The 17302-nt window shown below is 51.9% G+C and overlaps 7 protein-coding genes across 7 annotated transcripts; all 7 read left to right on the forward strand.

The window, feature by feature from the left end:
* Window positions 1-920: 920 nt before the first annotated feature.
* Window positions 921-2258, forward strand: N7498_002654 (uncharacterized protein; the record flags this gene model as incomplete). The annotated part of the gene is made up of 1 exon (XM_058449716.1): window positions 921-2258. The coding sequence occupies one exon, from the start codon at window positions 921-923 to the stop codon at window positions 2256-2258; it is 1338 nt and encodes a 445-aa protein (XP_058312060.1).
* A 1096-nt stretch (window positions 2259-3354) lies between these two features.
* N7498_002655 (uncharacterized protein) lies at window positions 3355-4452 on the forward strand (the record flags this gene model as incomplete). Its single annotated transcript, XM_058449717.1, has 1 exon — window positions 3355-4452. One exon carries the CDS (start codon window positions 3355-3357, stop codon window positions 4450-4452), a length of 1098 nt encoding a protein of 365 aa, XP_058312061.1.
* A 488-nt stretch (window positions 4453-4940) lies between these two features.
* Window positions 4941-8939, forward strand: N7498_002656 (ankyrin 2-3/unc44; the record flags this gene model as incomplete). Its single annotated transcript, XM_058449718.1, has 5 exons — window positions 4941-5097; window positions 5144-5525; window positions 5770-7976; window positions 8095-8483; window positions 8571-8939. 5 exons carry the CDS (start codon window positions 4941-4943, stop codon window positions 8937-8939), a joined length of 3504 nt encoding a protein of 1167 aa, XP_058312062.1.
* A 170-nt stretch (window positions 8940-9109) lies between these two features.
* Window positions 9110-10191, forward strand: N7498_002657 (uncharacterized protein; the record flags this gene model as incomplete). Its single annotated transcript, XM_058449719.1, has 3 exons — window positions 9110-9250; window positions 9343-9660; window positions 9718-10191. The coding sequence occupies 3 exons, from the start codon at window positions 9110-9112 to the stop codon at window positions 10189-10191; spliced, it is 933 nt and encodes a 310-aa protein (XP_058312063.1).
* A 600-nt stretch (window positions 10192-10791) lies between these two features.
* N7498_002658 (aminoacyl-tRNA hydrolase PTH2) lies at window positions 10792-11483 on the forward strand (the record flags this gene model as incomplete). Its single annotated transcript, XM_058449720.1, has 2 exons — window positions 10792-11113; window positions 11179-11483. 2 exons carry the CDS (start codon window positions 10792-10794, stop codon window positions 11481-11483), a joined length of 627 nt encoding a protein of 208 aa, XP_058312064.1.
* A 751-nt stretch (window positions 11484-12234) lies between these two features.
* Window positions 12235-14250, forward strand: N7498_002659 (U4/U6-U5 snRNP complex subunit SNU66; the record flags this gene model as incomplete). The annotated part of the gene is made up of 1 exon (XM_058449721.1): window positions 12235-14250. One exon carries the CDS (start codon window positions 12235-12237, stop codon window positions 14248-14250), a length of 2016 nt encoding a protein of 671 aa, XP_058312065.1.
* Window positions 14251-15116: 866 nt separating this feature from the next.
* On the forward strand, window positions 15117-16609 carry N7498_002660 (Aspartate aminotransferase; the record flags this gene model as incomplete). Its single annotated transcript, XM_058449722.1, has 4 exons — window positions 15117-15236; window positions 15311-15389; window positions 15461-16101; window positions 16160-16609. 4 exons carry the CDS (start codon window positions 15117-15119, stop codon window positions 16607-16609), a joined length of 1290 nt encoding a protein of 429 aa, XP_058312066.1.
* Between the last annotated feature and the right edge of the window lie 693 nt (window positions 16610-17302).

Consider the following 17302-nt stretch of genomic DNA (forward strand, 5'->3'; position numbering starts at 1 on the left):
TAGGATAAAGGCTAGACGAGATGAGTTTTCGGCGATGGTTGTCTATTAGCTACTATGCTAACTTCACATAGAAAGCGAACAAAGGAGAACGAAAGACGGTGTTTCTAAAGTGGGATAATCCACATTATTTCACTGCGCGCTTTTAAACTTTTGACCCCACACTTTTTCGCAGGATCTAACATCATCACCGGGCCGAAAGGGCAAAAGTCGTAGAGACTGCAGACGGGTAAAAGAATAATACGCGGGCCCATTATTGCTGCCCATCGTTTCGACTTCGGGAAGCCGGCTGGCGCAAATCTCCGGAAAGGGTTCATGACAGAGCTCAAATGTGTCAAGGTCGGAGTGACCCAATTCTTTTTGCTCTTTTTGGAAATTTCATTTGCCTGACTTCGTGTACCCGTGTCAGTACCCATATTTCCGGAAAATGTCCGATGATCATCAAGAAATACGATGTCATCCCTAATAAGGATCACCACTACGAATACTGCAAATAGCATCGAAATCAAAGGAGATACCGAAGCGAAGTCATTTTAACATTGAACCGTGGCCAATCAGGCCGGACGTGACTAACGTCCCCAGAGGAGCCACGAGTCAATAGTCCTCGGAGGCTGCCCGAGCCAATCATTTCGTTTCATTGTTCGATAGCCGTCTTGTCTACTGCACCCATGTAGATACCCGTGGACTGTATATTCATATCCACACGAGCGGCTATTAGCTTAACCCGACAAGACTGGGGCCCCCTGGGGTGAGATATGATGCAACCTTGTCTCTCCCTACACGCGTGGGGGTCGTCGGGAAAATATCCCACTCCTGCTCACATATATATACGGCTCTTGCTCCTCGAAAATTGGACATGATGCAGGTAAATTCTGCGGCGACCCTTCAACCCACAGTCATTGAAGACCTGACGAAGTTACGCCATGAATTTGTGGTTTCTTGCACTCTGGATCACCCTGGTGAAGGCCTGGGTCGTCAACCAAGGGACAACATGCACTTTGTACCCCGAAGCGCTTGCTCTTAAAGGACAAGTCGTTGATGATGCTCCATCTATCCAGCAAGCTTTTGATATGTGTGGTACGAATGGAACGGTTATTTTCACCAAGAATGTGTTCCATGTCAATACCGTTCTCAACACAACCAATCTGTTGAACTGTGATGTTCATCTCCGCGGAGAACTACGCTTCTCTGACAACATCCCATACTGGAGAACTCATGCGATCAGTGTTGTTTTGCAGAATCAAGTCACTGCTTGGCTCTTTGGAGGTATAAATGTGAACTTCTATGGAGAGGGCGGGTTCTACAATGGCCAGGGCCAAGCTTGGTACAATGCAAACAAGAATGAGTCGAACCAGCCAGGGCGGCCAATGAGTATTACATTCTATAACTCGACCAACCTACTTGTCGACAGACTGAGAATCATTCAACCGCAGTTCTGGGCTACATTTGTCTGGGATAGCAAGAATGTATCCGTTACCAACTTGTTCGTTAATGCCACGAGCAACAGTAAATGGGGTACGATGAACACCGACGGTTACGATTCCTGGAAGAGTGATACCCTGCTTGTGGAAAATGCCACTATTATCAACGGCGATGATTGTATCGCAGCCAAGGGTAATACGACGAATTTATACGCCAAAAATATTTCCTGCGAAGGCGGCACTGGAGTTACAATTGGGTCTATCGGTCAATACCCAGATACGCCCGACTACAATCTCAATACCACCTTTGAAAATGTGAAAGTCAAAAACTCAATGGATGGCGCCTATATCAAGACATGGCAAGGCACTCAGATCTACACCCCTAGCAATGGAGACTGGGGTGGCGGTGGAACCGGTCTTGTCAAGAATATTACTTTCCGCAACTTCGAAATGGAAAATGTGGGACTTCCGATTCAGTTGTCACAATGCGTTTACTCGGCCGGAACTAACAAAGGCTGCAACACATCGACGTTGCAGATCGAAGACGTGAAGTGGCAAAATATCCGTGGCACGTCACGCTTTAACATTGCTTCGTCTATCTATTGTTCAGACGAGTGCCCATGCCCCAATATCACCTTTGATAATGTGAACATCACCAGCGTGAATGCCACACGTGGTCTGCCATTCTATGGCACGGACATTCAGCACGAATTGTTCCAGTGCACAAACATCATTGGTCAGAACGACTCCGGAATTCCCTGCAATCAAGCCGCTCCTAGCAATTTCAGTCAGTGGATCTATGGTAACGTCGGTAACCAGGGCCTGGCGACCTTGACTTGAACGTCTTGTTGGATCAAATGCATGTGAATAACATTTACTGATTACATTTTATCTGACGAGATACCTGCGTCAATAATGTACCCCGTTAGGCCGAACAGACGCAGCTGGTGCCAATGAGCTCGTTCTCGCCAGGCTAAGTAGGGAAGTAAGGCATCAAGTTTCAACTTTGGAGGCGGTACTGTATGCATGCCATAGATAAGCACGGAGAAGACCTGGGCAGCTGGCCAGAACCGTGTCTTATTTTCCTTAATCACAGCCTATGCTAGAGAATCTCACCAGACCAAAACCCCTGTTCGGGCACATGGTCTGCATCGCTTGGGATTATCTCAGTAGCCTAAAAAAGGCTCCCAAGAGGCCAGTGATCGACATAAGCAATGAACAACACGTCAACTTAAACTGACGAAATTGGGAGTTCTGTGAGGCTGAGAGTACCTCGAATGGAAATACCCGATTCAGTCAACCCTAGCCGAGCTTCGTACTTCAAGGTCCATGCTGTCTCTATGTCTTGCTAGGCGTGGGCACAAGTTTTCTGCCCTGCTGAAACCTCCGTCACAATTAGCCATCTTGGCTCTATCCGTTCCCCGCTCCAGCCCGCTACCAACCCGCTAGAAGGTCTAAGCGCCTTGGCAACGGCCTCGGTCAGGAGACAAGGCTATGACCTATTATTGGTTATCAATAGCCGAGACATTATTCGGAGCGACAGGTGTCCGAGGTGCCGAAGTCCTAATCATCTATTTTTTCCCTAGAAAAGACATTGAATTTGCAAATCAATCGAATGGGATCTAATTAATTCCCGAGCTTACATACAGGCACTCCTCCTCCATCAAATCAGCATCATGGGGGAGGGGAGGGTTACGGACGGTCGAAATTTGAGGGGCCCATTCGCACTAAAGAATAAGCCCAAGGGGGGCCTGAAAGGAGACGTGGTACGTTGCAGGGGTTTTTTTCTACTACCTCGTATATGGACTTTTTGCAAGGCGTCTAGATATTTAATTGCGCAATCTGCCTCCAAAATATAGCCATTTTCCTGCACCTCATTACCCTACGCCAAGTTAAGCTTATTTGCGGCAGTGCCTATCATTGATTACTGTTTACCATGGCTGCTAGCGACATTCTCGAAACCAACGGCGCTCCCGCCGCCGCTCCCGCCGCCACTCCCCGCCGCTTATTGCTCGTCTCCGTGCCTCGCACCGCGTCCAATCTTCTTCTAAAAATCTGGAATATCCCAAACCAGCCTAACCTGCTCACCAGTCCCAAGGGCGGTTACTTCTTTTATCCAGCGTTCATCGAAGCAACGCAGTATGGCGACTTCCTGAACAAACCCGGGGACCAGTGGACCGATGAACAACAAATCAAGGTGAAAAATTCTTGCCAGAAGTGTGTCGACGCCTTGGAGGAGTACTCGGCACGGGCCAAGGAGAACAACCAAGTGATGTTCACGAAAGAACACGCGTACTGGATGTACAGCCCTGCCGCTCTCCAGAAGTCAATCACTGGCCATCACGATCAGGAGTTCTTCAAGGCGTTTCGGGTCGACGTACCCGAGACCTACGGCACTGCCAGGACCTACTCGCCATCAAACGAAACCATTTTTTCGGACGAATACCTGCGCTCATGGCAAATGGTGTTCATAATTCGTCATCCGGCACTGGCATGGCCATCCATGTATCGTGCCATGCAGAAGATGGCGGACTCGGGAATAATCGACGAGGACGGCGTGGTGGGCTCTTCAACTACCCACATGACCATGCACTGGTCCCGCATGTTATACGACTGGTCGCTGGAGCAGCCGGATGTGCCTGTCGCACCGCCTGTGATTGATGCCCACGATCTAATCCACAACCCCGAGGTTGTCCTCAAGCTCTGTGAGCTGACTGGGCTAGACAAGAGTGCGGTGCAGTTTGAATGGGCAGGCAATAGCGAGAAGAAATCTCAGCACTGGGCATGTCACGACCCCGATGCCAGCATCGAAGAGGTGAAGATGCATCAGCACGCTGCAAGAGTGATGCTTTCTACGCTTGAAAGTTCGTCAGGTATTGTCAAGGACAAGGCCCCTGAGATCATCGACATCGCTGCGGAGGCAGCGAAGTGGCGGGATGAGTTTGGAGAAGAAGCTGGTGTGCTTATCGAGGAATCCGTTCGCGATTCGATGCCTGATTATGAGTATCTAAGGGCTCGGCGGATCACTTTCTAATGCTGTAAGAAATAACCCAATATGAGGGTTTGTAGAATGTATGGATTCTCCGACCTATTAGACAGCTGGATAGCGGTAATTTGATTGATTCAGAGCATTTTTCTTCGAATGGTTTTTTTGAAATGTCTTTCTTCTCGCCCTTGTTAGATCCCCTCTATATGTTTTTTTGGCACATTCAGGATAGTATTGTCCAAGTGGATATCGTGTTCTTTTTGCGAAACTTCCTGGCCCTCCGAGTAACGCACCTCACCAAGTCGAATCAGGACAAACCCAAACGGCCCCCATTTCAGTGATGGAAATCGGGGGGTCGGAAAAGGGCGCAGTACTCCGGAGCCAAGGCAGCAGCCGAGGAGGCTCAAGTGGGGTGCTCTGTGCTCTGCTGTCACCCGCACTCCACCTCCACTTTTAGCACGTAATGTTTTGATGTTCTGAACTGGAACCGAGCTTAGCTTAGAGCATCCGTCAAACATTACCATCGACTGTCCAGTATGTCCCGTAATTCTGACTCCGATGGAGACGATGCTATTCTAGTAGGCCGAGAAGATGTTGAAGGCTTCAACACTGAGAATATCCTTCCCCTACCAGTCGCAGGTCTTGTCAAAATTAGAGAATGGTTGCAACCAACTCCCTATGACGAAGGAAAAAGTGAATATCGTCGCCATCGGGCATCGCACCTAGCTGGAACTGGCAGGTGGCTTACATCGACGGCCGCGTATCAAAACTGGCACTCCTTTTCTGAAGGGTTTCACCCGATCTGATAATGCGGAAGCATCTATATACCAAATCCTCCGACCTGGTCCCACGAATAAGTGTCTTGCTATTGCATGTCTGGACTACCTCAAATCAGGCTGTCTGGATGACTATACGATCAAAGATAGAAACAGGGACTGTGTGCTTTGGAGCCCAAGAACGGACGATCAGATTGAAACCCTACTTCAGTACCCCTTCCTGGAATATGCAGCAGTTAATTGGTCTGTGCATTCCCGTCGTGCTGCTCTGGCAGGGGCAGATATGCTGCCATTCTACGACTTCATCGACGCCTTTTTCGCGAATGAGCAACAATTCCGAGCCTGGTTAGATTTTGCCTGGCCCGATAATCAATTTGAAAAAGTCACCCCGCTACACGCCGCAGCTCAAACTGGCTGGCTCGGATACGTCATCTATCTACTCGAAAAGAACCAATTCGATATTGAAGCTCAAGATGACAGAATGAACACTCCTCTTCTCTGGGCCGCCACGGCAGAACACGCGGACATCGTTAAGCATCTCATGGAGAAAGGAGCTAATCCTGAAGCTGAAGAAGAGGATGGATTAAAGCCACTTCATCAAACTCCTGCTCACAGCTGGGATTGACCCGGTTACTCCCAAGACGAGTGACATCCATAGAGGATGGTGTGGAAATGCATCAACAACTTATGAACAAACCCCGCTGATGTACGCTTGTCACAACGGCCATTTCAAGTCAATGGTCGAATTCATCCCTTTCCTAAAAGACCCCCAAGTCCTCCAGAAAGCTCTTTACTGGGAAGCAGAGAAGGGACGGGCAGACATTGTGGGACTGCTTCTTGAGGAGACCAGTGTGGATGTGAATGGGAAATATCAAGGAGACACCGCTCTCTTCAAAGCCGGTGAAGGTAAACATCCGAAAACAATCGAAATACTGCTGCACGGGGGTGCCAACCCGAACAAACTTTGCTGCCGATCTGGGGACGAGTTTTCGAACGAGTGTTTTATGCGTTATCCCAGACAACTTCGCGACGAGGGAACGCTGCCAGGATGGCGTGCCTTGCACGCCATCTGCCGCAGCAAACATGGCTTTTCGCAAGCCCGAGATGACGTTGAAGCGCTGAAATGTGCTCAGCTTCTACTCGACGCTGGTGCCAATGTTCTTTTTCAAGCTTCCGATGGCTCTACGGCCTTGCATCATGCCTGTAAACACTACACTAGTGTGGTCAAACTGTTGATGGAGGCAGGTGCTGATCCGACGGCGGAAGACGACTCGGGCAATACACCTTTGCACACTGAGGGTAAAACCGACAAAGAATTGCTTCCTCTGCTTTTGGGCGCAGGTCACGTTAATATCAATAAGCGTTCAGAAAAGGGCGGCAAAACGCCACTACAGTGTCGTCTCGAGGGCATTCGTCGTGGCAATGGCATTGAATTCCTCAAATACAAGCCTGATGTCAATGTTACCAGCCCTAATGGCGATGGCCCGCTTCACATATATGTGAAAAACGTGGGGCACCGGAAAATTAAGGTCATTGAAGCGTTGGTTGCCGCTGGGGCGGACCCGAATATGAAGAATCGTAAAGGCGACACGCCATTGCATACTCTATCTAGAGACAATATCCATGTTGCTACTGACCTACTGAATGCTGGTGCAGACATTGAAGCTCGAAATAACGAAGGCCAGACCCCGCTCTTCAGTCACGTCATTCCAGATAGTAGGCACTGGGAACCCCCAATCGTCCAGTTCTTGATTGATCGAAGTGCTAGACTGGACACTCGCGACTACAAGGGGCGCACTCTTTTGTTCCAATGCTTTTGGGAGCGTGAGTATTTCGACAAGCTGATAGATCTCGGCTTTAATCCTGCAGCCGCAGACTATATGGGCAACACCATTTTCCATGAAGCTGTTGCTGATAGAACTCGGTTTAAGGATCTTGGTGACTTGAAGCGTCTGTCAAGCTTAGGATTGAACATCGACCAGCCAAATCATTCCGGTAGAACTCCTCTTCATGCGATTTGCAATACGTCAGAAAATGAGAGAGATGACAAGGATGCGGAGCGGACCCTTGATTATATCCTTCGGGTTTGCAAGAATGTGAACCCCCAAGACTTGGAAGGCATTCTACCCGTACATCTCGCTGCAGCGGTCTCCGAGGTCTCTATGGTCAAGCTGGCCAATGCCGGGGCCGATCTCTCTGTCGTCACTCATGATGACATGACTGTCCTTCATATTGCAGCTCGGGTGCGCCAACCTAATATCATTAGCTTTGTTTTGTCACGGCCCGGCGGCGTTGGGGAAGATGAGATCAAAGCGTTCATCAACAAAGAAAACCACGCAGGTGCAACAGCTCTCCATTATGCCTGCCGATCGGGTCGTTCTGAATCCGTCAAAGCCCTTCTTGAAGCTGGAGCCGATCCCAATCACCTAGACAAATCAGGGGACTGTTGCTTTGGAGCAGCGGTGCAGTTTGAAACGGAGAAGGAGCTTTGGATTGAAGGGAACGGAAAGTCACATACAGGGACAGGCTTAGTTGCAGCTGGTATCTTGATCGAGGACGAGGAGCGGCCATACGTTACCCAAAATGGGGATTGGAGACGTCCCCCATTGACCTCAGAGCACGATACAACCCGGCTAGAGGAGATATTTGACTTGCTCGTCCTTCATGAATCATGCTTGACCAGCTATCAAGGGGAATTTTCCAAAAAAAATTTGAAAATCTGTCCAAAGAACATCAATACAAACTCGATTGTCTCAGCCAACTGGCAGATCGTCTTCCAGACTGAAAATGCCTTCGGTGGCACTGTTCCATGACAGCTATTGTCTCTGCAAATATCGCTTGGAGGGAATACAAAAGTTCTGGAGGGAGAGCTGGGTGGCCACTAGATCTAAAACCTTCATGGGGTCTGATCCAGAAAGCGAAAAGCAAGAATTTGCCATGAAGTTGCTTGGAGCTCGACAGTACAGCATTTTCAAGGAAATATCCTCGGACCTTGATCTAGGCCGACTCGAAAATTATGGGAAATCCATTTTGAATCGTCTCGTGTGTTTTGGTTACAGCGATCTTCTGGCTTGTACCTTCAACGGCAACGCAGCTTCGCATTACGATGACCCGGAATGGTGTCTGGCAGCAGAGAGCAAAAACACCAATCTCCATGGGGAACCTAGAATTCAGCCCTTGCTACCAACTGCATGCTCGCGTGAGCTGCCCAATATGGAAATGGTGGAGCTGCTGGTTGAGAAAATCGGCGTCGACATCAACGCACGGCGGAGAGGCGAAACCTGGGGAACTGGATCCAGAGAGGTTATACTGTGCGGAGGGGCTCTTCATGGCCTCACAAAAGGCACTAACTGGTGGCACGTGAATGAAGCTTTGCCATAACTGATCAAGAAGGGCGCAAACATGGAACTCCGGGACGAAAATGGGGTAACACCCCTGCATATTGCCTTGGACCATGAGAATTTCCTTGGTCTGTATCGCAAGGAAGCGGCGAGGCTCATAATCGAGAGCGGTGCTGACGTTAATGCAATTGACAACAATGGGAATACTTGTTTGTCAAAAGCCGGTAAAGATCTTGATTTGATCAAACTGCTCCTTGATCATGGAGCCACGGTGAATGGAAGGGCAATATTTTCTGTGATAACGCTGGGCCAAATTGATATCCTGGAACTGCTCTTCGCCAAAGGTCCGCTCGAGGTTCGCGGAGTGGGACCCAACGCAAGATCGGAGATATCCCGGCCAGCTGCACATCATATTTAGTGCAGGTGGAGATGGATGCTGTCAAGCTCGGGGGTTATCTCGCCCCGACGCTCGCGCTTCAGTACTTTCAAAGGTGTAGAATAGGTCAAAGAATCGACATAATACCCATCGCATGCCGAGCTTAAAAATACTTCAAACCCAGAAAAGAAAACGGGACGAGATGCCAGACGATGGAGAGGAGTGGATCTCCCCGCCAATTAGGCGGCCGTGGTTGGCCCGAGCGCTCAGGCCAGCTGTCGTTCCAACGAAGCCCTTTCCTTCTCCTTATCCCTCTCGGGTGCCGTTGTATTGATCTTCCTCTGTTAATCAAGGTAAGCTTAATTCTTTCCATGGTCTATCCTTCTCGATTACCTCCCTCTTCTCTCCCCCTCCCTTCCGAGCTAATTCTTCCGGCGCGTCGCAGCCATCAAGATGCGTTTCACATCATCGCTTGTCGCCCTCCTCCCTGCTGTCGCTCTGGCGCAGGAGCAGGTTCCCCCTCGCCGATCGTGTCCAGGGATGGTTCAACAAGGCCAAGGCCATGGTTCCCACTGCCGTGCCGGCCGATCCCATCGTGAAGTTGGCCGAGAAGGTCTCCGAGAAGCGCGTCACCCCCGTGACCCTCAACAACTGGCAGTCCATCCTGGAGCCTTCCTCCACCGCGCAGGACTGGTACATCTTCGTGACCGGCGGCAACAAGACCTGCTTTGGTCGCTGCGAGCACGCCGAGAAGGCCTTCAATGTAAGCTTACCCACTGCTCCCGCATCATCCCGTTTCCAGTATCTAACCATCATCCAGGAATCCGTCCTCCTCTTCTCCGCCGACCGGACTTCCCCGAATCTCGGTCTACTGAACTGCGAAGAGAACCGCGTTCTTTGCTCCGCCTGGTCCGCCGGCGCTCCCTCCGTCTATTACTACCAGATCCCCAAGGCCCTGCCCGAAGGCGAGGAGCGTCTGCCCACCCCCCTGCACGTCGTCTACATGAACAGCACCACCGTCACTCCCGAGGAGCTCTACCAGATCCACTCCAAGAAAAACTTCGAGGAGGCCGCCGAGTACACGGGTGCCTTCCACCCCACCGACGGCTGGCTGGCCAAGTACCAGCTGCTGATGCCCCTTGGCTATGCCATCTTCGCCGTCGGTGCCATTCCCAGCTGGCTGTTCATGATCGGTATCTCCTTCTTCAGCCGCACTGTCATGGGTCGCCGTATGAACAACTTGGGTACCGACCGCCGTCCTGCTGCTGCTCCTGCTGCGGGAAGTGCTAACTAAGGCTTGCTTTTTGGAGAATATATTACTTCTTTCTGGCATGTACATAGTAAGCGGTTGGCTACTGCTGGGTTCAATGCGCTTGGATTGGCTTGTTTTATTTACTCGCTTTTAGAGGCAGTTGGAAGCAGCCGCTGGTTATGGCCCGCGATTCGTGTCTTCTCCAGCTCTAGGAATTTAATCAACTTGGTCATGACTCAAAGCTCGGCCCTGGGGCGTAGAGTGTAGACATGTAGACATGTAGACATGTTGTAGAAGGCCTCGTATAGATCTGGAAATAAGAAGCCGGGATTTTGACATCTAGCGTCAAAGTGGTTGTAACTGTGGCGAGTGGGATATGTCACCGAAAAGTCTCAGGTCAGCCTCGCTATTGAAAAGCAAATCCGTAGAATTTTACAGAAAAAATTTCAGCACAAGTTGCAATTGTTGGTCCAAGGCAACGTAAATTCAATTTTACATAGTTGAACCCAAGGTAGTGCAGAGTCAGTGGATGCACATCGAAGGATATGTCATCACCGCGAGGCGATCCAGCGCCGCGGCATTTATCAGAGCACCACCCACTCACCTCCACCAACACCACCCAGACCCTCTCCTCAGCTCACGATGGCCGCGCCAGTGTCGCTTGACCGGATCCCTCCCACAACGACCGCCTACGTGATCGCCACCGCCATTGTCGCCGGCGTCACAGGGTACTTCATCGGCCAAGGCGCCTCGCTCGGCCTGTTCAAAGAAAAGCAGGGCTGGCCGAATGGCTACGACGTGAAGGTCCACAAGGACTCCTCCGACGAAGAAGGCATTTCCGAGGAGGAAGAGGAGAGCGATGAGAAGGACGAGGGCAATGGCGAGGAACTGGCCAGCTTCAAGGACAACACCGATGAGGTGAAGCTGGTGCTGGTCGTCCGGACGGACCTGGGCATGACCAAGGGTATGGAGCTCTACAGTCTTTTGCAAACCAAACTAGAAGATGATACTGACTTCTGCGTTTATCAGGCAAAATTGCCGCCCAGGCCTCCCATGCAACCCTCGCCTGTTACAAATACTACCACGCGCACTCGCCTGACTCCCCAATCCTGCGCCGGTGGGAGCGCAATGGCCAGGCAAAGATCGCACTGCAGGTCAAGTCGGAGGAGGATTTGCTCCTGCTGCAGGCTCAGGCTATGAGCTTGGGGCTCTGTGCGCGCGTTATTCAGGATGCTGGTCGCACTCAGATTGCCAGCGGTAGCCGGACGGTATTGGGTGTCCTGGGCCCGAAGAGCGTCGTCGATGGCGTGACGGGACATCTGAAGCTTCTGTAAACTAGATATCCTCTGTTATAAGCAATGACGATCATGATGACAACCCATGCGACCCGAACTCGGGAATGCGACATGCGCCTGCAGCTCCTATATGACCTCCGCAGGATTTTCACAATCACGGAGGACATTATGCGACAGCGTCTAGAATATCCATCGCGAGTTGCCAGTAGCAACTGCTCAATCCCCCAAGCAGGCCCGTAATAGGTTGCTGTTTCACTACGAATAAATACTTCTAAAGAGTTATCTGAAGATATGTTGGCTGGTCATGGTTATTCCCTGGCCTCACTAGCCAACGGCCAATCGGCAAAGGGATCAGGAATATGACGCCGACCGCAACCAGGACCTGAGCCGAGCTCACCAGAGGGAGCTCAAGACCCAGGCCACACCCGGCGCGGCACTTTAATCTGAGATCTGTCGACAGGAAACCGTAGTGTGCCATACACGTGGGAATTGCATGGCTCCATAGTCGTCGAACTGTCCAGCTCTCAACCGAAACACAGATTGCTCCGTGGACGGGAAATCTGGACACAGATCCATGGTGTGTTGTGGTGAAGAAAGAAGAAAAAAGAGAAGGGAAGAGCCTTCTTATTTATCCGCACTAAGAATCTGTGGCGCTAACCCGATCGGACCATAGTGTCTGATCACATGATGACGCCTGATATCAGGGTCGGCGACACTTGCGGTTTGTCAAGACAGCTCTTTTCCCGGCCATCCTCCCTTCATTACGCGTGAGCCCGATCAGACCGTCAACATGGCGGACGCTCTATCCATCGAGCAGAATAACAAGATCCGAGTGGCCCTCGGCCTCAAGCCTCTCCCTGTACCCGGTGCCCAGCCCGACGCCACTGGACCGGACTTCAAGGACGATGACTCGAGCGCATCTGGCGAAGAAGAAGACCCCGCGAGCACCCTCGAATCCCGACAGGCTCTAGGCTATGAAAACTGGCAGAAACTTCAAGATGAGGCCAACGCCAAGAAGAGACGAGACGAGAAAAATGCCGCCATCAAGAGGGCGCGCGACATTGCCCAAAGAAATCTACAACTACAAGGAGCCACTCTTGGAGATGCGGACGGTGCAGAACTTGACACCAAGGCCTGGTTAATGCAGAACAAGAAGCGCTCGAAGAAGATCGAGAGGGAGCGTGCGCGCAAGCTTGCCGAAGAACTCGAGGAACGGGAGCGGGCCGCAGCTGTTGAATACACTGCCGCAGACCTCGCTGGTGTCAAGGTTGGCCATGCCATCGGTGACTTCGAAGGTGGCGAGGACCACATCCTTACCCTCAAAGATGCCGGAGTGGATGATGATGAGGAAGGGGATGAGCTCCAGGACGTTAACTTGGTCGACAAAGAAAAGGCCGAGGAGCGGAATGATCTCAAAAAGCGCAAGCCCGTTTATGATCCTACGGCCGAGAATCAGGGAATCCTTTCACACTACGACGAGGAAATCGAGGGCAAGAAGCGCAAGAGATTCACACTGGACGCCAAGGGCTCGACTGAAGAGGAGCGCGAAGCCAAACGACAAGAGGTTTCGGATAGATTGAAGAAGGGTGTCATTAGTCTCGACTTTGAACCCGAAGTTCCGGCATCCGATTACATGGACATCAGCGAGATTAAGATCAAGAAGCCAAAGAAGAAGAAGAGCAAGGCGACAAAGCAGAGAGCTGTGATGGACGATGAGGACGTTTTCCCCACGAACGAATCGACGGGTACTTCCATGGACATCGACACCACAAATGGGACCCCGGCACCCGCGCCCAAGAAACCCGTCGACCAAGATGTGTCCTTTGTGGATGATGACGACCTGCAAGCCTCACTCGCTCTCCAGCGCCGTGCTGCATTCAAGAAGCGCAAGAAGATGCGCCCCGAAGACCTTGCCCGGCAACTTCGTGAAGAGGAGTCTCAGACCCCGATGGAGGTCGAGACTCCCGAAGAAGGCGCCGAGGAACCCGGTCTTGTGATCGACGAGACCTCAGAATTCGTTTCTAATCTCCAGAAACCCACATTGCCCGAACGGGAAGAGCGGCGGACAACGACCCCAGCTGAAGAGGCCACTGCCCACCCGGAGCCCGAGGCGGAGACCGAGGATGTGGACATGGAACGGACCTACAATGACATCGAGGACGGGGAGGATCTCGAGGAGCGCATCAGGCGCGAGGAATCTAAGCAGGGACAACAGGAGTTTACTGGCACTGGTCTGGAAGAAGAAGCTACATTGGACCAGGGCCTCGGAGCTACACTGTCGATGCTGAAACAGCGTGGCATCGTGAAGGACACCGACAGCACCGATCACAACGCGCTCATGCGCAAACGCCAACAATTCCTACAAGACAAGCTGAACCGCGAAGCAGATGCCGATCGGCGTGCACGGCAACAGCGCGAGCGCGATCGTGCATCCGGCAAGCTGGACCGCATGTCGGCCCGCGAGCGCGAAGAACACGCACGCTGGGAAAACAAGCAGCGAGACCAGCAGGACGCGCGACAGATGGCAGAGGTGTTCAACCGCGAGTACAAGCCCGACGTGCAACTCAAGTACACAGACGAGTACGGCCGCTCAATGAACCAAAAGGAAGCCTTCAAGCACCTCAGTCACCAGTTCCACGGCAAGGGCAGCGGCAAGATGAAGACTGAGAAGCGGCTGAAGAAGATCGAAGAGGAGAAGAAGCGCGAATCGATGAGTGCCCTGGACAGCAGTCAGCACACGGGCATGAACAACGCCATGGGAGCGACGGCGCGCAAGAACCGCCAGGCCGGTGTGCGACTGGGCTGACACGACTATTTGTGTGTATAGAAGTGAAATGATCAACGTTACGATATCCAGCCCAATTGGGCAATTACATCCGCCGTCTCTTTTCTGACATGTCCTCCCGATTTGCTGGTGGAAGTCTCCGAAACGTAATATCGTAACGTCGGGGACCAGACAATTCTCCAGCTGTCTCCGCGTGTGGGGATATCCCGGGTAGCGTTAGCAATTTAACCGAGCCGGCTCCTACATTGTTTATGCGTAGCTATGTAGGATGTACCCAGGGCGTGCGCATTAAGTGTCCACAGGAGCAATTACACAATCGGGTGCGAGTTGCCCAATAATTATTTATTCTGCACGTAGGTCCTTAAGGCCATTTACCCCAACTCGTGAGGGGAACAGGCGGGTGGAGCCAGGAGTCCTCGATCAGCTCACCGGTTTTTCACAAGTCCCGATGTCGCGTCATGTAGCACGCTATCCAGGACGGTGTCCAAGGTATCCCTTGGACACTCGATCAATAGACAATTGGTTTGTTTGAGTATTTCAATACTGTTGTACATTTCGAATGCGAATTGATTCAGTCCGGAGAAGTCAAAGGGAGAACAAAAAGCCGCAGCCTCAAGTTGTTAGTCCTTGTTGTGCGGAGGATGCGGCCAATCCCGCGTGATCGCTGTGCTCGCCGAGGTGCAAGGTACCATATACCTGCTTAGACATGTGGGGTTGCCTACATACCAAAGTATCCAGTACGGCCATCGGGTGAGTCAAGCCAAACAGACGCACCCGCAGCATCTCCGACCTTTTCTTATTCCTCCGGTTCTTCCCTTCCCCTTCCATCCCAGTTCTTAGAGCTAGGTCTTGCCCTTTCTTCCTCTTCATACTCATTCATTGCCATCATGCTCTCTACTCTGCGCGTTGCCAGCCGTTCGGCTGCTGTCCGCGATGCCAACATGCGCACCGTTGTCATCGGTGCCAGACAAGCCTCGGCCTGGTCCAAGGTTCCCCAGGGCCCTCCTGTAAGCTTGAAATTAATCTTCTTGCGCGCGGAGTGCAATTGTTCGGGTCAATGCTAACGTAGTGGATGTGCTAGGATGCTATTCTCGGTATCACTGAGGCTTTCAAGGCCGACTCCTTCAAGGAGAAGATCAACCTGGGTGTTGGTGCCTACCGTAGGTACACCTTGAAGGAGTAGAGAAATGCGTATGGGAACAAATGGACTAATTGGATTGCGATTATTCAGGTGACGACCAAGGCAAGCCTTACGTTTTGCCCTCCGTCCGCACCGCCGAGGACAAGGTCGTGGCCTCGCGCAGCGACAAAGAGTACGCCGGTATCACCGGTATCCCTGCCTTCACCAAGGCCGCCGCCGAGCTGGCTTACGGCGCCAACTCCTCTGCCATCACCGAGGACCGCCTCGTCATCACCCAGACCATCTCCGGCACCGGTGCCCTGAGAATCGGCGGTGCTTTCTTCGAGCGCTTCTACCCCGGCGCGAAGAAGATCTACCTTCCCAACCCCAGCTGGGCCAACCACAACGCCGTCTTCAAGGACTCCGGCCTCGAGGTCGAGAAGTACCGTTACTACAACAAGGACACTATCGGTCTGGACTTTGAGGGCCTGATTGCCGACATCAAGGCCGCCCCCAACAACAGCATCATCCTGCTGCACGCCTGTGCCCACAACCCTACCGGTGTTGACCCCACCCAGGACCAGTGGCGCCAGATCAGCGATGTCATGAAGCAGAAGGGCCACTTCGCCTTCTTCGACATGGCCTACCAGGGCTTCGCCAGCGGTAACGCTGACCAGGATGCCTTTGCTCCCCGTCACTTCGTCAAGGAGGGCCACAACATCGCTCTGTGCCAGTCCTTTGCCAAGAACATGGTGAGTCGGAACATATCCGATAGTATAGGAAGTGATAGCTGGCTAACAAGAAATTCAGGGTCTCTACGGAGAGCGTGTCGGTGCCTTCTCGCTCGTCTGCGAGAACTCCGAGGAGAAGAAGCGCGTCGAGTCTCAGATCAAGATTCTCATCCGCCCCTTCTACTCCAACCCGCCCATCCACGGCGCCCGCGTCGCCTCGACCATCATGAACGACCCTGCTCTTAACGAGCAGTGGCTCGGCGAGGTCAAGGGCATGGCCGACCGCATCATCGAGATGCGCTCCCTCCTGCGCAAGAACCTCGAGTCTCTCGGCAGCAAGCACGACTGGTCTCATATCACCAGCCAGATCGGCATGTTCGCCTTCACCGGTCTTAAGCCCGAGCAGATGGACGCTCTGGCCAAGGAGCACTCCGTCTACGCTACCAAGGACGGCCGTATCTCCGTTGCCGGTATCACCTCCGCCAACGTGAAGCGCCTGGCCGAGTCCATCTACAAGGTCACCGGTTAAAGTGTAGACACGATAAAGGGGTTGATTTGACCTGAAAAGATTATTAAAAATGGGGATGGAATGGGCTGCTAGGCTTCAATTGGTGCCGAAGCCGGCTCTTGTACTGATATCTAATGTCAATGGGTTTTATATTTAGCATGGCTCGGCTTTGTCCATCTCAACGGAGATTTTGGATTCATCTTCTTTTCTCGTAACTCTAAATCATCACCTTCAAATCCTTACTCTAGGCAGTCTCCCTTGTGAGGTAGCCACCGCTCGCTAGCAACCGAGCTTTGATTCACACTCTTTCCTAACGTCGCGACCTAAAAGGTAATGAATACGCGAGGGGGTAGTCTCCCTCGGCACAAAACTGAACAAGCAGTCCAGGCATGCATTAGCCCAAACTCGACATTAATGATACCGGGTGAGGGTGCGAGGACGAGCATCAGGAGTTCGATTCCGGGGTTCTTGATCAGTGCGTACACAGACAGCTTGACTGCAGGTGATGTCGGCCACGGAGTACATGTTGAGGATGCAGGTTTTCACGGAGGTTCATTTGTGGTTTATGCATGTGCGGCATTTCAAAGCCCTTGGGTAGCAAGTTGGAACCGCTTATTTGAGACAGAGGTTTCGATATAGACCCAAGCAATGAAACACACCTGCAAAGCGTATGCAGCAACGAAGACAGCATGGAACCTTCCACGGAACATGATT

The sequence above is a fragment of the Penicillium cinerascens genome, assembly GCF_028974065.1.
Source record: "Penicillium cinerascens strain IBT 15544 chromosome Unknown contig_1_segment0_segment0, whole genome shotgun sequence".
Taxonomy (NCBI): Eukaryota; Fungi; Ascomycota; class Eurotiomycetes; order Eurotiales; family Aspergillaceae; genus Penicillium; species Penicillium cinerascens.